The sequence below is a fragment of the Triticum urartu genome, chromosome 6A (genome assembly GCF_056163025.1).
Source record: "Triticum urartu cultivar PI428250 chromosome 6A, HENAU_Tu73, whole genome shotgun sequence".
Lineage (NCBI taxonomy): Eukaryota > Viridiplantae > Streptophyta > Magnoliopsida > Poales > Poaceae > Triticum > Triticum urartu.
The window spans coordinates 64,144,684-64,171,154 of record NC_141878.1 but is presented as its reverse complement, the minus strand read 5'-3'; the positions used below and the strand labels follow the sequence as shown (position 1 = coordinate 64,171,154).

Genomic DNA, 26,471 nt, shown 5'->3' with positions numbered 1-26,471 from the left:
TATTTAATTCACGAAACCTTGCATGGATAGAGTGCTTCTTTTCCCTTTCTGCTTTTATTTTGTATCGATGAACTTGCATGGATGGAACTTGTTATATGGATGGATGGATAACGGTGTTGGATGAACAATGTGAAACTTTTGTAATATGTGTGGATAGAACTATGTGTTGGTTATGTATGTATATATGATGAAACTTGTGTGTTGGATATATCTTTTGTGAAATTTGTGTGTTGAAAATGTGTGTTCAAATTGAATGAATTTAAGAAAAAAAAACAGGGGCTATACAGGATCTTTGTCGTCCGCTGGCCAACGGTAAAGAAATTTGCCGTTCGCCAGCAGACGACAAAGATGCCATGTGGTAGTTGCCTGTACAATCTGGGGGCTGGCCTATTTGGTTACTTTGTCGTCCACTAGCTGACGGCAAAGGTGCAATGGTCTTTGTCGTCCGCCAACGGACGGCAAAGCGCACCGTTAGCCCCCTAACGGCCAGAAGCTGCCATGTGTGCCGTCCAGGACCTTTGCTGTCCGCTGGCGGACGGCAAAGAAGCCTTCGTCGTAGCCCATTCAGGCAAAGACCTTTGCCGTCCGCCGTGTATGCCTTTGCCGTCCGCCATGGCGAACGGCAAAGTGCCTGATTCCTGTAGTGCTAGATGCATACTGGATAGCAGTCGATGTGTGGAGTAATATTAGTAAATGCAGAATCGTTTCAGTCTATTAATTTTGGACGTGATGCCTATATACATGATCATTGCCTTGGATATCATCTTGATTATTCGCTTTTCTATCAATTGTCCAACAGTAATTTGTTTACCCACAATATGCTATTTTCTCGAGGGAAGCCTCTAGTGAAAACTACGGCCCCTGGTCTATTTTCCTATCATATAAAACGAAAAATACCTTCCTATGATTTTCCTTTCTTTATTTTATTTTGTTTTTTGCTAGATCTATTTGTCAAATTCAATACAATTTAATCTATCTCAATACCGAGGAGGAATTGACAACCCCTCTTACGCATTGGGTTGCAAGTTTTTGTTGTTTGTGTGCAGGTGATATTTACATAGTGTTGCTTGGTTCTCCTACTGGATTGATAACCTTGGTTTCATAACTGAGGAAAATACTTACCTTTGTTGTGCTGCATCATCCTCTCCTCTTCAGGGAATTACAAATGCAGATACAAGCAATCATCCAGCCGCTTCGGTTCAGTACGTAGAGTTATGGCGGAGGATTCAATACACACCCTCTCGACCACCCCTAACATACCCCGTTGGCGATGGCCTACCTCTGGGATGTACTCGACTACTTCCTTCTATGACGCTCTCTTCCTGGTTGCCATGTAGGCCCCGCAGACATGCCCCATCCGGAGCCGCCTTTCTTGGACTGGTGGCCGAGCTCTCCCGATCATGCTCTCCTGCCTTGCATAAGGGCCTATCCTCACTGTTTGGTGTCTCTGAAAGCATCGAAATGGATGCATTTTTGACAGGTTGACATACTTTGTCGCACACTTTGTCCGCATTGTCGAGTAGGAGACTAGGCTTTGTGATAGGGGTGGAGCCAAGGGGCTCAACCTGATGTTGCCCCGAGATGAAGACCTTTTGTCTTAGGGACGAGCATCTTTTTTTCTTGTTGCGCTCATGTGCTTGCAATCACGCCACTTGTGCATGCAGGGGTGCGAGTTGCATCTTGTAGTTGTTTCATTCTTCACCTATCAATGAAATGATACACAATCTTGCGTATGCGTGAAAAGAAAAAAATTAAAGAAATCGATCCCAACATAATTAAATTATCGGCGAGAGATATCAAAGTTGGGAAGGGATTGCAATGAAAAGTTGGGGCAAAAACTAGAAACATTCGTTCGACGGTGTGTTTTACACAAATGCGCAATATTCCTTTTCATTGATAGAAAATGATACACAAATATGAAGGAAATGAGCAATTTTCCAATCACCCATGAATAGCCGCCGCACCAATTTCAAAATCAGACCAGCCAAAAAGCCATACGGAGTATCCCACTCCTCCCCTTCCTTAAAAGCCCCGAAAACTAATATAAATAAATCCATATCCTCCCTATAGACAAAAGATAAAAGGAAAAAATAGCAAGAGGGAGGAAAAAAAAAAGGTCAGTTGCAAAAATTATTTCGCGAGATCAGGGCGGCTCCGCCCCCTTGCCGCAGATTCGCGGCGAGAGGGGGAAGGCGGAGGTTTCCGAAGCGGCGGAGCCCATTCTCCGGTGAGATTTCCGGCGGCGTTTCGAAGCCGCAGGTGGCGGTTTTGTTCCTTATCTTCCTCTCCCCCCTCTGGCTCATCTGTATCTCAGTATCCGTCGCATTTCTGGCGTGTTGATTCGGCGCTGTTTGGTTGTAGATAGACGGAAGGCACGATCTTGCGGCTGTCCTCCGGCAAATTCTTACCGGGTTATATCTGAGGATTGAAGGTCGCGCGAGGCTAGGCATTTCCACCGCGTTTCTTGTGCAGATTTCGTCGATTTCTTGGCGCCGCTGCCGAGAATCCAGTGTTGAACAGGTTGCGGTGGACGAAAGGTAGGATCTAGACCACCCAAAGTTTGTCTGAATTTGGTGGGGTTCTTGCGGATTTGGGGGTCTGGAAGCATGGTGATCTAGGGTTAGGGTTTTGATTGCTCATCTGTGGTTTGCTTGTGTCTGTGAAAGGCAAAGAGGCGATGGACTACTACAACATCCTCAAGGTGAACCGGAATGCCACATTGGAGGACCTCAAGAAGTCGTACCGGCGGCTCGCTAGGACGTGGCACCCCGACAAGAATCCGACTGGTGGCGCCGAGGCTGAGGCCAGGTTCAAGCAGATAACTGAGGCCTACGAGGCAAGTGAATTATGCGCATTTATTTTCCATGCAACGTCGGTTGCGGGGTACGTGTGTTTGATTCGGTGCCGGTTCGAAATAGAATGATAGCTATTCCTGTGGGTAGCTTCTAGTGTTAATGTTACGATTTATCTTTTCTTGTTTTACGCATATAAAAAAGGTTGTTCGGTTAGTGTGTTCAGTTGTATATCATGGTTATGAAGATTGACCATTTAGCTGTGGCACACCATACCACCAGCATCTCCATTTCAAGCTAGTCATGCTAAAGAAGCTTTTTAGCTTAAATTTGTAGTTTTACCTGGATCTCCAAGTTGTGCTATGTGCCCCATTTGGAAATTAGAATGTTCAATCTACTTGAATTTACAAGCAGCAATATATGGTTCATGTTTTTCTTCTTTGCAGTTTAGTACTTGTTGGGCATGTACTGCTTTTGTGTAGCATTTCGTTGTGCAAAATGAGATCATTGTTTCATTTATCCTTTCTAGCAGTTTAAAATTGGATGAAAAAAGTCAATTTGACAATGTGAACCCCTGGTCAGGTTATATTGAGCTCTGCAATTTTGTATCCTGTTCCATAAGTAGCTATACTCTTCTCCATCTCAGAAGTCAAAAGTCATAACCGTTAACTAGTTTTACTTAAATTTAACCGTTAACTGATTAAATATCTGAAAATGCATTTGCAGTATGTTGAAAAATATTTTTGCTTAGGCTATCTGCAACTTCCGCATTTAGTATGGTGATGCCCAATTGCCCATATAGTAATACACTATTTTTGTTCTCGAAAAACACAAAGCTTCAGTATCGGTGCATTGATAGAAAGAGAAAGTTACAACTGTACAAGCATAAGACTAGGCCGAAACATCCACGCACTCAAGACAAGAGTACGACCAACAATTGCTAGACAAATTTACAACGGACACTACCAAACAAACCCTGGCCTAGATGCCATCCACACAAACACACATGACACAATCCAGCCACAAGAAGCGAGAATCCAATTCTGAAAAGGGGGCAAAGTTGGGCCGCTCTGCCAGTCTCCCTCGGAACCGCCAGACACTACACATGTCCTGAACGTTCCGCCACCACAGCCTACACTAGATGTGTGCAAGATTAGGTCACTTCAGTTTTCATTTTTTAAATGCAATTGCAAACAAAAGCTACTAAACTGACGCTGTTTTCCTTCTCTGGCAACCATCACTTGAATATGACTTCATTGCCTCACAAGACTTTCAGAGTTTTACTGCACTGCACTTGCTTAGTTTTAGTCTGGCACTCGACAACATACATGGTTGCAGGGCTTGTAGTATGTGACGTACTGTACTTTCTTCTAGGAAAGCATCAGTTATACAATGCACATTCTTCCAGAAAAGCATCAGTTATGCAAAATTTGTTTCCCATCCCCCCCCCCCCCCCCCCCCCCCAAGTGCCTTCATGACTTAAATACGTAGTTCAGGAGTTGTTTTACTTATTTGCTCTTTGCTCAGCAAATTTGTCTGAATTTTGGCAGGTACTAAGTGATCCAGAAAAGCGTGCAATTTATGACCAATATGGTGAAGAAGGTTTAAAGGGTATGCCTCCACCTGGTTCGCAAAGCCGGACCGCCACAGCTTCTGGCTCAAGTGGGCCAAGTAATTTCCGTTACAATCCTAGTGATCCAGATGATATCTTTAATGAGTTCATGGCGAGCAACAAGCCATACACCTTTGATCAAGACCGAAGGCGCTTTCAACCAGCACACCGGACCTCAGCAGTGAATGGTCGAAGTGAAGCTTCTTCCAGTTCTCAGAAGGAGCCTGGTACCAGTACAAGCCATCTGGAAAAGCCACCGCCTGTGGAGAAGACATTACTTTGCACTCTTGAAGAGCTGTATAATGGAACAAAAAGGAAGATGAAGATCACTAGGAATGTCGCAAAATCAGATAGGTATGTGTCTACTTTTCTCATATATACATGCATGTTTCGTTGGGCTTCTGTTTAATGTGGGAACATTAAGCTTGAATATGAGCCTCTACTGACATGATGTTTGTAATTAAAGTTTCAAAATGTTGGTCTGTATTCTCTACTGCGTTATCATTGCATATTGCCAAGTCCATTTTTTGCAAGTAATTTTTTATAGTGTGGATTTGAACTACTCATCAAAAGCTTAGCTTGAATTCATGTGTGTTATCCGAATTTAATATCTTTGCTCAACATCTTCTTTTGCTTATTTTAGCATGTTTTACCTGGAGTTGTGAATATAGAGCACCTTTTCATAGTTTACTCTTTCTTGTTGCATTTTTTTTCTGGATTTAGCAACCTTACAATTTACCATCCTTTTATATCTAGTTAAATCCTCTGATAAATCCAAAGTGGAATTGTTGGAAGTTAAATAAAGGATTTTGGTAGCAAGGGCATGGCTACTGTTTGCCTGAATTCTGGATGTTGTTTACATTGATAAGCCAGGTGGTTGATAAATGCACACGTGCTTTGCATAACTGATGTTAAAATCATTTTGAATATGAGCCAGGTGGCTGATAACCAGTCTGTTACCTTTTATTTATCTACCCTTGTACTCCAATTGAGTGAAATTCTTCCTCTTTAGTTTTGTTGGCTTGAGATGTTGTGTTCAGTATCTTGCGCATCTGATTGTCCCTCTTCATGTCATCTTCTGTAGAAAGGTAGAAGTTGAGACAGAGATCTTGCAGGTCGAGGTGTTGCCAGGCTGGAAAAAGGGAACAAAGATGACATTTCCCAACAAAGGCGACATGCTGCACGGCTATTTACCGCAGGACCTGACCTTCGTCATCGACATGAAGCCCCATGACACCTACACTCTGGAAGGGAACAACCTCCTGGTAAGCCAGGAGATCCCCCTGGTGGACGCTCTTGCCGGGACAACCATAAACCTCAGGACCCTTGACGGCAGGAGCCTTCCCGTCAGGGTGGAGGAAGTGGTGCGCCCTGGGCAGGAGATTGTGATCGAGAACGAAGGGTGGCCGATCAGGAAGGAGCCTGGGAAGAAGGGGAGCCTGAGGATCAGGTTCGACGTGGCCTTCCCGGCGAGGCTATCCTCGTCGCAGCGAGCTGCCATCAGGCGGATCATGGGGAGCTAACCAGGGAAAAGAAGGGCGCGACAGTGGATCGATTCATACAGAAACAAGAAGAGAAAGAAAAAAAAACTAGCTAGCCTGAGGACAGTTGGGATTGGTTTGGGTTAGTTCATGTTCATCTGTTGTTCATAGATCAGTAGCGGTGCAGCACTAATTCCGTGTGTTTAGCCCTGTTCTTCGCAGGTGACGTTGTTGTTTTGGCGACTTTTGTTGGCCATTAGCAGTTGGATGCTTTTAGTTCTGATCATATCAAACGGGTGTTTATCCCCCTTGACTTTTGTTGATAATTAGCGCTTTTCTTAAGATGGATCATCATGTGATGGCTTAGCATTTAGGACACAGATTTAACAGTTATAACCTGCTGCCTAATGGTCACTGTTCAACGGTTATTGTTCGTCTTCGTTTTGCCAGAGAGGAATAGATGCATACAGTTTATTCACTCCGTTCAGATGCTGTATATGCAGTGCCTTAGGCTAACACTCAACGGTACTAGTGCTTCTTACCTACTGTCTACAAACATAAACTCAGAAATCTGATCCTCCTTCACATGGAACAGCTAGGGACTACTTATACTAGAAGCACCTACTAGTTAGGTGTGAAAACAACTTAAAATGAAAGGTAAATTAGTGAGCTTCAGTTCTTCATATGGAATAGCTGGGGAGTACTTATACTAGAAGCACCTACTAGTTAGATATGAAAACAACTTAAAATGAAGGGTAATTAGTGAGCTCCAAGTTGTAGCAGGAGCAAACTTGTTGAGGAACTTGCACAATTTTTGACTCAAAACCTCAAATGATGCATCTTTTTTTTTGAATGAAAGATGACTTCAAACACCATCTTATCCAACCATTAAAACATGTTAGACCCTTCTAGAATTAATTAGGTTTAGGTGTGAAGTTGTAGCTAGAAATCAAATGGGTCATTTCTCCTAAAATAGGCACTGAAAACTTCTCAACTAAGATAATGATTTTGCCCATGTCTTCCTTTGGCTGCTCTAATGGTTTAACATTTGTGCTAGCATGAACCTTACTCTTTGATGTATTGGTCATGATTTGGCCCACATCAATGAGTGTGGATGAGGAGGGAAAGAAAGGTCGTTGTACCACCGACGGGCAGACCAGTGGGAGGACAAGGGCGAGTGTGGCGCGCGTTCCCGTCGAGTAAACCCGACCCAAAATTAGCCCGGAAATGGATCGCGGCGGACAGAAAAACGGACACCCACCAGTTCTGCGTCGGCGTGTTGGGCCGTGTTTTTTTGTCCGCTTCTACCCAAACAGATGCAGTCGGACGAAATGGGTCACCACGTTGGAGTTGGCGTTAGAGCATGTTCAATAGGTCCCTTAAAAACCTCCCTCGAAAATTGTTATACGAGATGTATATATACTTTTAGATGGTTATATGGAGATGTTGATGTAATTTATGGAGATTTGTATGTGAGCATCTTCAACAAGTCCCCTTAAAAACTCCCTATATAATAGTTTATTGTTGAGGAACGGCGAAACAACATGTACGATAGTGGCATGCTGATGTGATATTTTTAGAGAAGGTTTACGGGAAGAGCTAACTTTCCCTAGATGGAGAGGAAGTTAGGCTGATTATATAGGGTCGCCCAAAAATTACATTTACAGAACTAGTTGGACAATTTTTTTACCCAACTCCACCTAAATCAGTTTTTTATATGGAAAGTGGTTTTGTCAAAGATGGTTTTAAATGATTCAAGAAATAGCGTGTACAATCTTTAGATAAAAGCATCTCTAGCGGTCTACCTATTTTAGCCCGAAGAGCTTCTCGAACAGATTTGATATATTTGGCATTCTCTCCTTTCCAATATGTTAGGTGTATTAGGAATTGCATGCAATTCCATAATATAAAACACACAATTACGACTTCTGCTGACGACCGCTAGTTTTCAGGAAATAAAAAAAAATACGACGACAACCCTCTCGTGTGGTTAGCTACCATGAGCACCCACTCGTCTCTCTCTCCTTCAACATTTTCTGCCCACGAACCTACCTCACTTGCCTCTCCCGTCTAATTTTCTCCTATGTGAAGAACGCTCAGCACACCATTTCTACTTCCGATCTTCCTCATCTTGTACAGATCCATGGCCAGCCCCCTCCACGCCGTTGGTGTTAGCGACGAGGGTTCTAGTGACGACGGAGTTGCTACCCATCTTGCCGCCAACGATGGCATTGCCGTGCAACTTGCCGCCTGCAAGGCCGGTCTCGTGCGCGGTCGTCCCAGTACAATGGGAACCGGCAACAAGAAGAGAGAAGAAGTTCAGAATATATATATTGCCTCTTCTCCGTTTTTGATTACCTAAATCTCGTTTCTTATAAAATCAGCTTAACTTTCTTCCAATTTTAGACAGAGGGAGTAGCTGCCAATTTGACATTATGCCGGAAGAAGAAAGAGCAAGTAAATACTCCCTCCGTTTCTATATAGGGTGTATAGTTTTTGGCACGAAAATTAAAGAATGCACATGGAGGGAAAATTTCATAAGTTTTGGGTGAGATTATACCTGACTAATTGGCATGAGAAAATAGAGGAGGTTGCCTAATATAAACAAATGCAATTAAATTCTTAAAAAAATCCAAACGAGTGGTGCAACGCAATACACCTTATATTTCAGGTTTTTTCTCAAAATCTATACACCTTATATCAAGGAACGGAGGGAGTACTATTTTTTATCCTAGATTACTTGGCGTAGAAATGGATGTACGGAGAGAGTAAAATATTTGCTGGAGGGTAAAAAAGAAATGGCGATTTGGGGAAAGAAGGAACAAAAATCTTCATGTCCAAGAGAAGAAAAAGATCTCATCGGTCTCCCTACGCCACACGTCTTCGTCACCGGTGCCGTAGCCTCACGGGACTCTTCTTCCTCCCTTCCCATCTGACCCGGCCTCCCCGACTATAAAATCCGCGCTCTCCTCTCCTCTCCGCAAATCCAACCCAGCCCCCTCCGATCCCCACCGAAGAATCTCCGACAGATCGAAGCCAAGGCTCTCTCGTCCTCCTCCCCAAGGTACGCGAGTTTCCGATCGATCCGCCTCTCGATTTCTCGTCTGTTAACCCGTCGTTTGGAGTAGATCTGCGCGCTGGCTGAGGCGCTATTGCTTGTTGATCGCTTGCTGTCGATTCGATTATCGAGTAGATCCGCCGATTGGTGTCGATTTGGGCCACCCGATCTAGGCAGGCGTGTGTGGCTGGTTGATTCCGCTCGTTTGGCTGCAAAAGTATGCGTGTCGTAGTCCTATGCATCGATTTTGTTGGCTCGCTTCATCTAAGTGTGCGTAGCTGGTTGATTCCGTTAGGTTCCATATTCTGAATTTATTTTTGCCTAACTTATTCATGGTTCACCCTTGTAGTTGCCTGTCGGTTCTAGTCTGAAATTCGTGTTATTATTGTTGTTCTTCAGATTGTTGTTGAGCATAGATTTGCTAGGAGTTAGACTATATGTATAGCCTTCTCAACAGGCCAAAGATTGTGCTTATAGATTTGTTAAGTTTTGCTAGGTTTTGCTAGTCTTATCTGTTACGTTTTTGCTAGATTTTGCTGAATAGGTTGGTTCTGAACGATTGTTGCCAAGTCTATAAGCTGGGTTCTTTTAGGCTCTTGATTCTGTATTTGTTTACTAGCTTTTCTCAAATTTGAAAAGAGGATCATTTGATTTATTTATTTCATCTTTAGTTATTTTTTCAATATCAAAAAAATGAGAGAGGGAATAATATGACTTTCCCAAAGTTAGGAAAAATGAAGATCAAAGTTAGGAAAAATGAGATCTAATGAATAAATCAAATTTTGGTTTTGCCAGAGTTTTGTTTGCTTTCTATTTGGATAGGGAAAAATGCGCGTTTTCAAAAATTGCATTTTAGGCCCGGAGAAAAGTTTATTTTGTTCGACTCATTTTTAGGAGTCGGGAAAATTTACTTCGGGAATTTTGGAGTTCGTTTAGTCTTTTCTCTGTTTTTCTGCGCGCGTAACTATTTAAAAAAAAATACCGCAGCGCCCCGCCTGGGCCCTTGGCCCAGCCGCCCCGTGCGCCAGGCGCAGCCGCTAGCCCCGCCGCCTGCCTTGCGCCGCCCCTAGGCCGAGTCCTAGTAGGACTCTAACCCCCCTCCTATTACTTGCCCCCTCCCCCAACCCCCGCCCCCCCCACCTATATAAATACCCCCCATAACCCCCTCCCTCTCCCCACACCACCCCAAGCCGCCGCCGCCGCCTATAGCCGCCTTAGCCGCGCCGCTGCCGCCGGAGCCTCGCCGGAGGTAGCCCCGCGCCGCGCCTCTTTTTCTTTCCCCGGTTCGGTTTTTCTTAAAAGAACCGTTCCGTTTCTTTTCTGTTTTCTTTCCGGTTTTTCTTTTTGGTTTCTTTTCCGAAAACCCTAGATCGGTTTTCGTTCTTTTTTCGGACCGTTCGTCTCAACGAATGTGATCATCGATTATTCCCGGTTAACGAACGTCCGTTCGTTTAACCGTTCGTCTCTTTCTTTTCGTCGGATTTATTCCGCGATCGTGATTTCAGATCCGATCTTCGTTCTAGTCTTTCTTCTCGCTCGTTTATCGGAATCAGGTGATTCAAGCGCCTGGAGTCTCGTTTCGAAACCGCCGTTCCGACTAATCAACTTGAACAAGTTTTTGTCATAATAAAATTTGACCTAGATTTAACTAGCTAGAACCGAGTTGTTTTCTTCCGCCGTTTGTTTTCCGTTTCTTTGTTCGGTTCGTTCTTTCTTTGCAACCGGAGTTCTTAAGTTGAACTTTCTGGTTCGTTCTCTTGTTCGAGTTTTTCCTGTGCACTAGATGAGTACTTATTGTGTGCTTGTTGTTTGTCTGCGATAGATCACCCGGATTGCGCCGCTTGTTACTTCGAAACCCTAGGACTCGCGGATTCTCAGCAAGGCAAGTAATACTTTGATCATACCTTTTCTATAACCCATGTTTTATTGCATTAGATCAATCCTTTCACATTGCATGATTAGGATCTAATTAAATTGTGGGATGGGAAGTAGATGAGGTAGTACCTATTACATGTATTATTATGAATTCTACGTTTGCTTATTATGCCATGCTATGCTAGTAGACGTGGATTGGGTGAGTGATATCCATGACAGATGTGAGTGTTGTTAATTAATGGTTTACCTAAGGTGGCAACTTAAACACACATCTGGGTGGATTGAGGCACCTGATGTCTATCAGGACTTGTCTGTTTTTATTTTGGATCGCCACCCAGGCTCAAAGGGATCATAAGATCATTCATGCTAATAACTTCCGTGTGCAGCCATAAGTCATTATGGGCTCTGGCATAGTTGACTAAGTCGTGCGAACTCTTACAGGATAGACTAGCAGATGTAGGGGAAAGTAGATGTACCGGTCTATCCATCGTAAGGTGCTAGCGCTTCTGAAAGACTGCGTCTCGGTCATTCGTCTTCTCAAACACCATGTAGTGTGAGAAACCAAACGGAGGCGATCGAGTCTTGTGGGGAAAAGTGCGCAAACCTCTGCAGAGTGTAAAAACTAATCATGATTAGCCGTGTCCCGGGTTATGGACAGCTTGAGTATCTAGTACTTGAATATCGTGTGAATCTCATCATGTTACTTCTAATTAATGTTGTTGGGTTTTAATTGTTCACTTAATTGGGATCGGAATGCTGTCAACCATTCTCGATGTTTAACAACTATCATGATAGTTAAATAAATTTATTCCTTTACAGTAGGGAAAAACTGGCTTTACGTAAAACTGTAACCATAGAGCTTTCCACCAGCCATATATGCATATAGTATAGTTGTTTCATTCCATTACTCTCTATGTGTTACATTGCCAGCATATTTCATGTGCTGACCCGTTTTCGGGCTGCAACTTTCATGTTGCAGACTTTTCAGACGACGAGTAAGGTGCTTTTAGGTCAGGGTTCTATACTCAGTGATGCCGTTGGAGTTAATGGACCCATTTATCTTCCGAGTCTTCCGTTGTTATCGTTATTAGATGGCCTTAAGCCATATTTATTGTAATAAGTTCTCTTTGAGAAATCGATGTAATTAGTGTGTGATTGCAACTCTGCTATAAATCCTTCGAAGTACTGTGTGGTGTCAGCATTACTGATCCAGGGATGACACCGGAGCACAGTAGACTTGATCCATTCGGGTCGGGTTGCTACAGAGATGGTATCAGAGCACACGCTGACTGTAGGATACGACCACTAAGTTAAAGCAATAGATCACCATTCTCTTCTCATTTTCTAACTCCTTATCTTTTTTACCCTTTTAGGATGACGAACGCGAAGATTAAGTACGCTCAACCGGATGAAGGCACACCTTTTGGATTTCACTTGAAGGAAGTCACCAAGTACCTGAACATTGGATTATCAAGCTTCACGGGAACTTTCAATGTCACTCTGCCTGAAGAGGAGCCCTGGAAGATTCAAGCTCACGTTCCGGGAAGGACATTCGCACCAATCACGAAGCCCATAGATAGTGTTTTCAATGCACCAACCTGGAGTCTGGGAAGGAGCATGGCAGCTCATATCACCATGGGACGCATTGGAGAAGTTTATCAAGAAGACCTCAAGGACACTATTTACCAGATTTGCGGACGCCGAGACGAACAATGGGAGTTAGTCAGCACCAAGAAGAATAGATCCATTGCATCTTTCATCCAGGAGTTAAACCAGCACATTGGAGTTAGCAGCTGTAGTGCATGCATTGAAGACAAAGGAGATGGTTCTTGTGGCGTCGAATGTGCTGGTTTAACTCCTGGATGAAAGATGCAATGGATTTATCCTTCTTGGTGCTGACTAACTCCCATTGTTTGTCTCAGCGTCCGCAAATCTGGTAGATAGTGTCGTTGAGGTCTTCTTGATAAACTTCTCCAATGCGTCCCATGGTGATATGAGCTGCCATGCTCCTTCCCAAACTCCAGGTTGGTGCATTGAAAACACTATCTATGGGCTTTGTGATTGGTGCGAATGTCCTTCTCGGAACATGAGCTTGAATCTTCCAGCGCTCCTCTTCAGGCAGAGTGGCGTTGAAGATTCCCGTGAAGCTTGGTAATCCAATGTTCAGGTACTTAGTGACTTTCTTCAAGTGAAATTCAAAAGGTGTGCCTTCATCCGGTTGAGCGTACTTAATCTTCGCGTTCGTCATCCTAAAAGGGTAGAAAAGATGAGGAGTTAGAAAATGAGAAGAGAATGATGATCTACTGCTTTAACTTAGTGGTCGTGTCCTACAGTCAGCGTGTGCTCTGATACCATCACTATAGCGACCCGACCCGAATGGATCAAGTCTACTGTGCTCCGGTGTCATCCCTAGATCAGTAATGCTGACATCACACAGTACTTCGAAGGATTTATAGCAGAGTTGCAATCACACACTTATTACATCGATGTCTCAAAGAGAACTTATTACAATAAATATGGCTTAAGGCCATCTAATAACGATAACAACGGAAGACTCGGAAGATAAATGGGTCCATTAACTCCAACGGCATCACTGAGTATAGAACCCTGACCTAAAAGCACCTTACTCGTCGTCTGAAAAGTCTGCAACATGAAAGTTGCAGCCCGAAAACGGGTCAGCACATGGAATATGCTGGCAATGTAACACATAGAGAGTAATGGAATGAAACAACTATACTATATGCATATATGGCTGGTGGAAAGCTCTATGGTTACAGTTTTGCGTAAAGCCAGTTTTTCCCTACTGCAAAGGAATAAATTTATTTAACTATCATGATAGTTGTTAAACATCGAGAATGGTTGACAGCATTCCGATCCCAATTAAGTGAACAATTAAAACCCAACAACATTAATTAGAAGTAACATGATGAGATTCACACGATATTCAAGTACTAGATACTCAAGCTGTCCATAACCCGGGACACGGCTAATCATGATTAGTTTGTTACACTCTGCAGAGGTTTGCGCACTTTTCCCCACAAGACTCGATCGCCTCCGTTTGGTTTCTCGCACTACATGGTGTTTGAGAAGACGGATGACCGAGACACAGTCTTTCAGAAGCGCTAGCATCTTACGATGGATAGGCCGGTACACCTACTTTCCCCTACATCTGCTAGTCTACCCTGTAAGAGTTCGCACGACTTAGTCAACTATGCCAGAGCCCATAATGGCTTATGGCTGCACACGGAAGTTACTAGCATGAATGATCTTATGATCCCTTTGAGCCTGGGTGGCGGTCCGAAATAAAAACAGGCAAGTCCTGATAGACATCAGGTGCCTCAATCCACCCAGATGTGTGTTTAAGTTGCCATCTTAGGTAAACCATTAATTAACAACACTCACATCTGTCATGGATATCACTCACCCAATCCACGTCTACTAGCATAGCATGGCATAATAAGCAAACGTAGAAGTAACTTCCAAAGGTTTCATAATAATACAGGTAATAGGTACTACCTCATCTACTTCCCATCCCACAATTTAATTAGATCCTAATCATGCAATGTGAGAGGATTGATCTAATGCAATAAAACATGGGTTGTAGAAAAGGTATGATCAAAGTGTTACTTGCCTTGCTGAGAATCCGCGAGTCTTAGGGTTTCGAAGTAACAAGCGGCGCAATCCGGGTGATCTATCGCAGACAAACAACAAGCACATAATAAGTACTCATCTAGTGCACAGGAAAAACTCGAACAAGAGAACGAACCAGAAAGTTCAACTTAAGAACTCCGGTTGCAAAGAAAGAACGAACCGAACAAAGAAACGGAAAACAAACGGCGGAAGAAAACAACTCGATTCTAGCTAGTTAAATCTAGGTCAAATTTTATTGTGGCAAAAACTTGTTCAAGTTGATTAGTCGGAACGGCGGTTTCGAAACGAAACTCCAGGCGCTTGAATCACCTGATTCCGATAAACGAGCGAGAAGAAAGACTAGAACGAAGATCGGATCTGAGATCACGATCGCGAAATAAATCCGACGAAAAGAAAGAGACGAACGATTAAATGAACGGACGTTCGTTAACCGGGAATAATCGGTGATCACGTTCGTTGAGACGAACGGTCCGAAAGAAGAACGAAAACCGATTTAGGGTTTTCGGAAAAGAAACCGAAAAAAATCGGGAAAGAAAACGAAAAAGAAACGGAACGGTTCTTTTAAGAAAAACCGAACCGGGAAAAGAAAAAGAGGCGCGGCGCGGGGCTACCTCCGGCGAGGCTCCGGCGAGGGGCTACGGCGGCGGCGGCGCGGCTAAGGCGGCTATAGGCGGCGGCTTGGGGCTTGGGGTGGTGTGGGGAGAGGGGGGGTTATGGGGGTATTTATATAGGTGGGGGGGGGGGTTTCTTGGGGGAGGGGGCAAGCAATAGGAGGGGGGTTAGAGTCCTACTAGGACTCGGCCTAGGGGCGGCGCAAGGCAGGCGGCGGGGCTGGCGGCTGCGCCTGGCGCACGGGGCGGCTGGGCCGGCCGGCTGGGCCCTTGGCCCAGGCGGGGCGCTGCGGTATTTTTTTTAAATAGTTACGCGCGCAGAAAAACAGAGAAAAGAAAATCTAAACGAACTCCAAAATTCCCGAAGTAAATTTTCCCCGACTCCTAAAAATGAGTCGAACAAAATGAACTTTTCTTCGGGCCTAAAATGCAATTTTTGAAAACGCGCATTTTTCCCTATCCAAATAAAAAGCAAACAAAACTCCGGCAAAACCAAAATTTGATTTATTCATTAAATCTTCATTTTTCCTAACTTTGGGAAAGTCATATTATTCCCTCTCTCATTTTTTTTGATATTGGAAAAATAATTGAAGATGAAATAAATAAATCAAATGATCCTCTTTTCAAATTTGAGAAAACTCTCAAATATGAAAATAACGAAATCTCCAACTCTCTCCGAAGGTCCTTGAGTTGCGTGAAATTTCTCGGATCGACCAAAATGCAAGAAAATATGACATGCATGATGATCTATTGTATAACATTCCAAATTGAAAATTTGGGATGTTACACTTTCTCATGGTGCAGCCTCATAGTTGCCTTGGTTTTACAATGAAATTTATGATATTATTACTGTTGCACTCGAGTATATAGCCTTCTCACCAGGTTTAAGATTGTGCTGATAGATTAGGATTTTTACTATATTCATACGGAGATCTCGTTCATCTGTAGCTTGGATTTCATCTCTTTGTACCTGTATGTTTATGCCCTACATGTTTCCTTAAAACTGCTCCTTACTCTGGGTTTACTTTGTATTTACAGATGCAGATCTTTGTGAAGACCCTCACCAGCAAGACCATCACCCTTGAGGTCGAGTCATCGGACACCATCGACAACGTCAAGGCGAAGATCCAGGACAAGGAGGGCATCCCCCCGGACCAGCAGCGCCTCATCTTTGCTGGCAAGCAGCTCGAGGATGGTCGTACCCTTGCTGACTACAACATCCAGAAGGAGTCCACCCTCCACCTGGTGCTCCGCCTTCGCGGTGGTATGCAGATCTTCGTGAAGACCCTGACGGGCAAGACCATCACGCTGGAGGTGGAGTCCTCGGACACCATCGACAACGTCAAGGCCAAGATCCAGGACAAGGAGGGCATCCCCCCGGACCAGCAGCGCCTCATCTTCGCCGGCAAGCAGCTTGAGGATGGCCGCACTCTGGCAGACTACAACATCCAGAAGGAGTCCACCCTCCACCTGGTGCTCCGCCTTCGCGGTGGTATGCAGATCTTCGTGAAGACCCTGACGGGCAAGACCATCACGCTGGAGGTGGAGTCCTCGGACACCATCGACAACGTCAAGGCCAAGATCCAGGACAAGGAGGGCATCCCCCCGGACCAGCAGCGCCTCATCTTCGCCGGCAAGCAGCTTGAGGATGGCCGCACTCTGGCAGACTACAACATCTAGAAGGAGTCCACCCTCCACCTGGTGCTCCGCCTTTGCGGTGGTATGCAGATCTTCGTGAAGACCCTGACGGGCAAGACCATCACGCTGGAGGTGGAGTCCTCGGACACCATCGACAACGTCAAGGCCAAGATCCAGGACAAGGAGGGCATCCCCCCGGACCAGCAGCGCCTCATCTTCGCCGGCAAGCAGCTTGAGGATGGCCGCACTCTGGCAGACTACAACATCCAGAAGGAGTCCACCCTCCACCTGGTGCTCCGCCTTCGCGGTGGTATGCAGATCTTCGTGAAGACCCTGACGGGCAAGACCATCACGCTGGAGGTGGAGTCCTCGGACACCATCGACAACGTCAAGGCCAAGATCCAGGACAAGGAGGGCATCCCCCCGGACCAGCAGCGCCTCATCTTCGCCGGCAAGCAGCTTGAGGATGGCCGCACTCTGGCAGACTACAACATCCAGAAGGAGTCTACCCTCCACCTGGTTCTCCGCCTGCGTGGTGGCCAGTAAGTGACTGGTCATGGCGTTGCTTCTGTCTCCAGGGTTCACAGGTCTTGTGTCGCCGTTGTTCTCCAATGGGTGCCCTTGTCTGGTCGTGTCGTTGTTTCCATCACTGATCTGTTCGGTTGTCTAAAAACTTCCCATGGCTTTGGTTATATGATTAATAAGTGAGCCCTTAATATCGTGCGTAATTTGTGTCATTCTTGCCCATACCTTGTTTTGTCTGCAGATTCTTGCATTGAATTATGCCTTTGTTTCGCCTTTCGCCTGCATATATTGAAAATGGTGCCTTTGCAGCCTTCAGCAACAAGAATCATTGTGGTGCTATCTCAATTTCTAAGTTCAGTTTACTTGATCATGCAGTTTTTAACTCGCATTAGCTGTAGCATTGAAGAACGATGTACTCCCTCCGTCCCATAATATAAGAACATTTTTGATACTACACTAGTGTCAAAAACATTCTTATGTTATGGGACGGAGGGAGGTCCCATAATATAAGAACGTTTTTGATACTACACTAGTGTCAAAAACGTTTTTATGTTATGGGACGGAGGGAGTACCAATTTAGAATCACCTCCAGCGTTTTTGTAGTAATTAGAATTAGCACGTGCTAACTTTACAGTTGCCCCTTTCAGGATGGAGTTATCATTGTAATACTATGAATTATCACATGCTATCTCATCTGAGTTCATTTTAAATAAGCATGGAACAGCAAAATTTGAAATTGACTTGAATAACTATTGTAGCCTTCAAGACCATTAGTAAAAGTTTGATTATAGTGTTATGATTTGTCACACAAAATTTGAGGATGACCTCTAGCAAAATGATCAAATATTGTAGAAGCAGGGCAAGCACTTTTTTCTCCTACATATATATTCTAATAATGAAAGAGTAATGTTTCATTAGGGTAAAATTCTTTAGTTTTACCTGACATCAAATGGTCAAAAGCTATATAACTAAAATATATAATTCAAAATTTAGAAGTTGATGAACATAAGAGTATAAAATGTGTATTCTCTTACTTCATACAAGAAACTCAATCATGAAATATAACAGATGATCTTTTTTGCATGTGGAAAGACACAATAAAGAAACACAATAGAAAATATATACGAGGTAAAAATCACTAAGTTTGGCAGGTTAATTCTTAAGAAAGTTTTCGTAGATATGCTATAGAAAATTCTTTATTCTAGCATGTGATAGATCAGTTAAACATATACATTGGTGTAGTCAAATTTTAGAATCGACATATTTATAATTACATATTCCCTCCTTCCTAAAATAAGTGTCTTAACTTTGTACTATAGGGAAACGTTTGGCATCGGCAAACCGGCCGAACGCTCGGCCGGTGCCCCTCGCTCGCTCGCTCTTTTCCACGTACACTAGATGGGCCTCAGGCGAAATGTTTTTTTTTCTTATGTGGTCTTCTTCCTCTCGCGAGCGCCTCCCCCTGGAAGCATGTCCCCTTCCCCTCCTCCCGAGCTGTGACTGGGCCATCACGATTTCCATCGCCGGCGGCCAGGCTCCCCTTACCGGCTGCCAGCCTGCCGCCATGGCTAGATCCATCCCCTACCTCGAGCTTTCACGCGGGCGCATCCCCTCCCTCCCTCCCCCCTCCCCTCCGGGCTGTGACTGGGCGACCATGACCTCCATCACCGGCGGCTAGGCGCTCCCTCGTCGGTCGCCATGGCTGCCTGCCGCCATGGCTAGATGCACCCCGCGTATACTAATGTTGCAACCGTCACCTAGAACAGCTTCAACAGCTGTTGAAAAAAGCTTCAACCATAGACAGAAAAGCTAATGGAACTGCACAACAAGGGGAAAGCTGCAACCGCAGTTGAATTTTGTTACTACTGGCGAAGTTTTTTGCTACATCCATTAGGCGAAGCTGCGACCTCGCGACGATGACAATGATGATTTTTGTTGCAACCGTAGTAGAATTTTGCTACTACCGCTGAAGTTTTTTGCTACATCCATGTAAGGCGGAGTTGCGACCTCGCGAAAGACGGCGACGGCGTTTGATTTTTGCTGCAACCATAGTAGAATTTTGCTTCTACCGGTGAAGTTTTTTGCTACATCCATGTAAGGCGACCGACGACTGGGGTGACCACGGGAGATGCTGCAACCGGGGACGACGGGGTGCTACCACGGCGATCTCCATGTGCTACAACCCCGCGGCGGCCGGGGTGCGCTACGACGACGACCGAGGTGACTGCGGACTGCAACCACAACTTCTCTGTCGCCCATAGCCATTTGAAGCTTTTTCCATATACGGTTGAAGCTTTTTATGTCAATGTTGGCAACTTTTCTCTGGTTTGCAGTGTCTGGTTGGAGCTTTTTTTCCAATGTTTGAAGCTGTTTTCATACATGGTTGAAACTTTTTTCATCCACGATCAAAACTTTTTTGTAAACAATTTGAAACTTTTTTCGTTCTTGAGCAGCGCTTGATTGAAGCTCTCTCTATCATTTGGTTGAAACTTTTTCAATCTAAGATTGAAGCATTTTGCGCGAGCGGTTGCATCTCCTCCTGATTCGTAGTGCCGGTTGAAGCTTTTCCACCCAGGGGTTAGAAGCTTTTTCTAGCGTATGCAACACAGGGGGTTTGCGACGGTTTTTTAATGGTTTTGATTGACTGGGTGGCCGTCGTCGTCGGCTGCAACGAGCATCAACGGCGAGGGGCGGCGGCGGAGCTACACCCGTCGCCGTGGAGAGTTGCAACGGCTACGTCGAGAGCTTCAACGACATGCCAATCTGGGAAAAGCTTCAACATCGACGAAGACAGCCGACAGGGTGGGGACTGGCGACTAGGATGGCCAGCCGGTGAGGATGGGGACTAGCGAACGAGGACGAACGACGAGGGTGGGAGGACCAGAGGGGACTGGAGGCGCCGCGACGAGGACACCGAGCAGGAGCTGCAGATCTAACCCGAGGTAGAAGAAGCCCACAGGACGAATCGTTTTTTTGCTACATCTAGTGGCCACGCGGGCTCGCATCCAAGGGCTGGGGCAGGACCGGCCCAAACTTTCGGCCGGTGCATCGGCGCCTAGCATCGCCCTTTTAAAATATCGTTTCAAAAAAATAGTTATCGGTGATACAATATCAACAATGTGTACATTGGTATAGTCAAATTTTAGGATGTGTCAATTTAGCAAAGAAATTTCTAGACATAAAAATTTCAAAGTGACTTGAATAACTATTGTAGACCATTAGTCATATTTGAGGATGACCTCTAGCAAAGTGAACAAATATTGTAGAAGCAGGGACACACACTTTTTCTCCTACATATATAGAAAGAGTGAGCAAATAATGTTTCATTATGGTAAAATTCTTTAGTTTTAACCAACATCAAATGGTCAAAAGCTATTCACATATATTTGGTCAAACATGTAACTAAAATACATAATTTAATCAAAATTTTAAAGTTGATGAACACACAAGAAACTCAATCATGAAATATAACGGATGATCTTTTTTTGCATGTGGAAAGAAGACATATGACAATAAAGAAACACAATATACGCGGTAAAAATCACTAAGTTTGGCAGGTTAATTCTTCAGAAAATCTTCGGAAATATGCTATAGAAAGTTCTTTATTCTAGCATGTGATAGATCAGTTAAACATGTACATTGGCGCGGTCAAATTTTAGAACCGACATATATATAGTTACATACTAAATACCATTTCGAAAAAGTAGTTACATAAATAGTGAATTACTTGGTGATACAATATCAGTGATGTGTACATTTGTATAGTCGAAATTTAGGATGTGTCAATTTAGCATATGCATATTTGTAATTCAAAGAAATTTCTAGATTCATACTGCTAAATACATTTTCAATAAACAAATTCAAATTCACAAAAAATAGCACACTAGGACTGAACATGCTAAATTAGCGTTTGGGGATCCGTTGGCTATTCGAAAATTTATGTAATACGGAGTTGTTATAAAAAAGCATGATTATGAAATTTGCATACACTTGCTACATACTATAAGAAGTAAGAAACTCAATTGTAAAATATAACACACATTAAAAAGTAGTTCCGCATTGTTCAACCCGGACACATCCTCTATGCACAACATGGTAAGGTCTTGAGCCACCATGCCCCGCAGAAGTAGCGTTGCGCTGTAAGAGGAGCTCTACGACCAGACGTACAATGATGATTATACCTCATACAGGAGCAACACACAAGGTTTTTTTTTCTTCTATTGCAACACTTTCCATGACATTGGAGGCCGGACTCCGTGCTTTTCCGATAGGATCAACCAAATCATGAAATGCGAGGGAAAAGACACCACATCACTTAGGGACCTTATTGATCCTAAGTCCAATTTGGAGGAGGAAGATATCGTACTCGCAAGAGCCTTGCTTCCGTGGTATCCGTCTGGGTCTCATTTTTTCTCTATTTACCGTCGACTTGAGAGTTCAGCTGTGGATACGTTTCTTCTGGCCGATATAAGTATAAGACTGTTGGCCTGAGAGAAGGGCAGTCTTTCTTGGGAAACATGGCCCAATTTCTCTTTTTTCTCTTTTCACATAGGCAACAATTGGGAATAAAACAGACCATGAACATGAGTTTGAAATGTAAAATAATGAATTGAAAGGCCAGTCTTCAATTAAAAAGTGCATAAGCAAGCAAAGAATGAAAGGCGTGCTAACTACACTACTAGAGTCAAGAAAAAACTACACTACAAACCAAACTACACTACTATAGAATATATTATTTTTGTTTATTCGTAAGCTCATGAAGAAACTTATTTCACTCTAGAAATGAGCATAAATAGTTGACAACATAGTTGATTTTTTTCCTATAATAGAATAGATGTGAGTTCACACTAAAGAGAGAAGAAGTCCTATGATTTTTTAGCGCTGCTATCAATCATTTCGATAAAGGGATCAAAAGATTATGGTCTGCAATAGAGATTTGACAGAGTCCCTCGTGTGAGTACATGCTGAAAAGCAATGAGTGAAAGTGTGTTCATATTTCTTTCTGTTAATGAATATTTTTCTTTCAGTCACGGGCGGAGGCAGGATTTAAATATGCTAGCGACGAAGAAACAGTTAACCATGCAAGCGATAAAAATATTAACGCAGTCCAACAAACATTGGGTGCCGGTGTGAATCAAAATAATTATCACTATTTATAATAAACTTTAATACTTATTTATTATTATTTATTATTTTCAGATGGCAACCGTAGCTAATTATTATAGTGGATTTAAATTATATTTTGTAATAAAAGTTATGTTTTCCACACAATATGTATTGCATATTTATATGAATTCCGTTTAAATTTGATTAAGAAACAAGACAGTTTTTCATATCTTTTGGATTAATTTGTGAATTGTATGTATGTATGTATGTATATATGTATGTAGTGTGTGTGTGTGGTTAACTATCTTAATAAATACTCCATTTGTTTCTAAATATAAGTCCTTTTAGAGATTTTAATATGGATTACATATGGATGTATATAGACATATTTTAGAGTGTAGATTCATTCATTTTACTCCGTATGTAGTTCATATTGGAGTCTCTAAAAAATTATATTTAGAAACAAAGGGAGCGCATCTAAAGTGTGTGGTATACAAATATATCTTGATAGCAAATTTGCATGATCAGACACATCCTGAAAAATCTGGAGTACACCACATGTTACTAGGAGCTTGCTACCCACTAATTAGCACACAATTTTATGCATTTTTCTGGTCAAATGTGTGTAATATATTACAATGGGTTCAATAATATACACAATTAGCACTCCCTCTGTCTATTTTTACTGCACATAGTAGGTTTGTCTTAAGTCAAACTTCGTAACATCTGACCAAATTTATAATAAAATTTATCAACATCAACAAATACCAAATAAATACAAAAATATATTTCATGACAGATCTAATTATATTGATTTATTATTGTAAATGTTGGTATATTGTTTCTATAAATTGGGTCAAAATTCAGAAAGATTGACTTAGGACAGAACTAATATGTGAAGTAAAGAAAGGGAGGGAGTATGTGTGTATGTGCCTCCGCCATCAGCCCAAAGTAATCGTCCTATTTGTTGGCCCTATAGGTCAACTCTAGCGTCAAGGCAACCAAAACGGTATCGATGGCAAGAAGTACTAGTGTGCGAAGGATCAGGCACACGAAACCACTTGCTCATGTGGTGGTGGCTTTGGAATACCATCTTGATAGACAAGAGCATAGGAAGCGCCCACCAAGTAGGCAACCATGTAGCCAGGCTGAAACCACGCCCGACCAACAACATTGGTACAGTGCGAAACAGTGCCAAGCAGTGATTCTATAGCTACAATCAACAAAGTATCAGCCGGCCACGCCCCGTGCCATGGCCCTGGTAGCCTGGGGCCTGGCTACGCCCCTGGAGGTAGGGGTGTCGTTGGGTGGCCACATGCTGAAACAACAGAGCCTCATTGCAGCAAATGTGGTCACATGGGATTGGGTGTGTAGCTGAGCCATGTTGCCTATGAGAAAGACGACCACGAGGAGCAACATGATGATCTTGGGGCCGTGATGAAACACCCACGATGCGGCTATATCTCCCACGTGTCGGAGCACGACTTAGAGGCATAACTGCATAGTAGGCATGTCGCAAGAGGGGTAATCTTTACACATCCCATGTACTGAATAAGAAAGGAATAAAGAGTTGGCTTACAATCGCCACTTCACACAATACATAAATATAGCATTACATCATCCAAAATACAATCAAGGTCCGACTACGGAACCAAATAAAGAAAGACAAACCCTAATGCAATAGATCCCCGATCGCCCTGACTGGGCTCCACTACGGATCATCTGGAAACAAAACAAGACTACAATCAAGATCTTCATCGAGCTCCTCCTTGAGCTCGGTTGCGTCACCTGCATGGTTATCATCAACACCTGCAACTTTTTGAAGTAATCTGTGAGTCACGGGGACTCAGCAATCTCACACCCGCGAGATCAAGACTATTTAAGCTTATGGGTAGGAAAAGGTAGTGAGGTGGAGCTGCAGCAAGCACTAGCATTTATGGTGGCTAACTTACGCAAATGAGAGCGAGAAGAGAAGCAAGGCACGTTCGAGAAGCTATAAGATCAAGAAGTGATCCTGAAACTACTTACGCTCAAGCGTAACACAAGAACCGTGTTCACTTCCCGGACTCCGCCGGAAAGAGACCATCACGGCTACACACGCAGTTGATGCATTTTAATTAAGTTACGTTTCAAGTTCTCTACAACCGGATATTAACAAATTCCCATCTGCCCATAACCGCGGGCACGGCTTTCGAAAGTTCAAAACCCTGCAGGGGTGTCCCAACTTAGCCCATCACAAGCTCTCACGGTCAACGAAGGATATTCCTTCTCCCAGGAAGACCCGATCAGACTCGGAATCCCGGTTACAAGACATTTCGACAATGGTAAAACAAGACCAGCAAAGCCGCCCGAATGTGCCGACAAATCCCGATAGGAGCTGCACATATCTTGTTCTCAGGGCACACCGGATTGTCCAAGATTCCGATAGGCCAACCCAGAGTTGCCCCTGGTGGTCACCGTCTGCTGACAGGTTGGACCAACACTCAGAGGAGCACTGGCCCGGGGGGTTTAAAATAAAGATGACCCTTGAGTCTGCAGAACCCAAGGGAAAAAGGCTTAGGTGGCAAATGGTAAAACCAAGGTTGGGCCTTGCTGGATGAGTTTTATGTTGGGTTTCGTAGTAATTTCAAAAAATTTCCTACGCACACGCAAGATCATGTGATGCATAGCAACGAGGGGGGGAGTGTGATCTACATACCTAGTAGATCGACAATGGAAGCGTTTGGTTGATGTAGTCGTACATCTTCACGATCCGACCGATCAAGCACCGAAACTACGTCACCTCCGAGTTCTAGCACACGTTCAGCTTGATGACGATCCCCGGACTCCGATCCAGCAAAGTGTCGGGGAAGAGTTCTGTCAGCACGACGGCGTGGTGACGATCTTGATGCACTACAGCAGCAGGGCTTCGCCTAAACTCCGCTACAGTATTATCGAGGACTATGGTGGCTGGGGGCGCCGCACACGGCTAAGGAATAGATCACGTGGATCAACTTGTGTGTTCCAGGGTGCCTCTGCCTCAGTATATAAAGGACTAAAGGGGGGAGGCTGGCCGGCCAAGGAGGGCGCGCCAGGAGAGTCCTACTCCCTCTGGGAGTAGGATTCCCCCCCCCCCAATCCTAGTTGGAATAGGATTCGCGGAGGGGGGAAAAGAGAGAGAGGGGCCGGCCCCCTCTCCTTGTCCTATTCGGACCAAGGGAGGGGAGGGGCGCGCGGCCCATGAGGGGCTGCCTCTTCTCTTTTCCACTAAGGCCCATCATGGCCCATATAGCTCCCGGGGGGTTCCGGTAACCTCCCGGTACTCCGGTAAAATCCCGATTTCACCCGGAACACTTCCGATATCCAAACATAGGCTTCCAATATATCAATCTTTATGTCTCGATCATTTCGAGACTCCTCGTCATGTCCGTGATCACATCCGGGACTCCGAACAACCTTCGGTACATCAAAATGCATAAACTCATAATATAACTGTCATTGTAACCTTAAGCGTGCGGACCCTACGGGTTCGAGAACAATGTAGACATGACCGAGACACGTCTCCGGTCAATAACCAATAGCGGGACCTGGATGCCCATATTGGCTCCTACATATTCTACGAAGATCTTTATCGGTCAGACCGCATAACAACATACGTCGTTCCCTTTGTCATCGGTATGCTACTTGCCCGAGATTTGATCGTCGGTATTCCAATACCTAGTTCAATCTCGTTGCCGGCAAGTCTCTTTACTCGTTCTGTAATACATCATCCCGCAACTAACTCATTTAGTTGCAATGCTTGCAAGGCTTAAGTGATGTGCATTACCGAGAGGGCCCAGAGATACCTCTCCGACAATCGGAGTGACAAAACCTAATCTCGAAATACGCCAACCCAACATGTACCTTTGGAGACACCTGTAGTACTCCTTTATAATCACCCAGTTACGTTGTGACGTTTGGTAGCACCCAAAGTGTTCCTCCGGTAAACGGGAGTTGCATAATCTCATAGTTATAGGAACATGTATAAGTCATGAAGAAAGCAATAGCAACATACTAAACGATCGGGTGCTAAGCTAATGGAATGGGTCATGTCAATCAGATCATTCTCTCAATGATGTGATCCCGTTAATCAAATAACAACTC

At 44.0% G+C, this 26,471-nt stretch overlaps 3 protein-coding genes and 1 long non-coding RNA gene across 7 annotated transcripts; all 4 read left to right on the top strand.

Moving 5' to 3' along the window:
- The first annotated feature begins 2,064 nt into the window (after window positions 1-2,064).
- Window positions 2,065-6,236, top strand: LOC125530918 (uncharacterized). Of its 4 annotated transcripts, none has more exons than XM_087526572.1 (5): window positions 2,065-2,259; window positions 2,362-2,537; window positions 2,667-2,836; window positions 4,343-4,758; window positions 5,489-6,236. In XM_087526572.1, the coding sequence occupies exons 3-5, from the start codon at window positions 2,678-2,680 to the stop codon at window positions 5,925-5,927; spliced, it is 1,014 nt and encodes a 337-aa protein (XP_087382698.1). In that variant the 5' UTR covers window positions 2,065-2,259; window positions 2,362-2,537; window positions 2,667-2,677; the 3' UTR covers window positions 5,928-6,236. The 4 variants fall into 4 exon arrangements, with proteins under 4 accessions (XP_087382698.1, XP_087382700.1, XP_087382701.1 ...); XM_087526574.1 differs by having other exon boundaries at window positions 2,069-2,259; window positions 2,366-2,537; XM_087526575.1 differs by having other exon boundaries at window positions 2,071-2,227; window positions 2,366-2,537.
- A 2,573-nt stretch (window positions 6,237-8,809) lies between these two features.
- LOC147963941 (uncharacterized) lies at window positions 8,810-12,003 on the top strand. Its single transcript, XR_015607209.1, has 3 exons — window positions 8,810-8,949; window positions 10,766-10,825; window positions 11,798-12,003. It is a non-coding gene; the product is annotated as an uncharacterized LOC147963941 (long non-coding RNA).
- Window positions 12,004-13,835: 1,832 nt separating this feature from the next.
- LOC125512446 (polyubiquitin 11-like) lies at window positions 13,836-16,760 on the top strand. The gene is made up of 2 exons (XM_087526571.1): window positions 13,836-13,965; window positions 16,119-16,760. Exons 1-2 carry the CDS (start codon window positions 13,954-13,956, stop codon window positions 16,758-16,760), a joined length of 654 nt encoding a protein of 217 aa, XP_087382697.1. The 5' UTR covers window positions 13,836-13,953.
- Window positions 16,761-16,802: 42 nt separating this feature from the next.
- LOC147963940 (polyubiquitin) lies at window positions 16,803-17,434 on the top strand. The gene has a single exon (XM_087526570.1). The coding sequence runs from the start codon at window positions 16,803-16,805 to the stop codon at window positions 17,262-17,264; it is 462 nt and encodes a 153-aa protein (XP_087382696.1). The 3' UTR covers window positions 17,265-17,434.
- The last annotated feature ends 9,037 nt before the right edge of the window (window positions 17,435-26,471 follow it).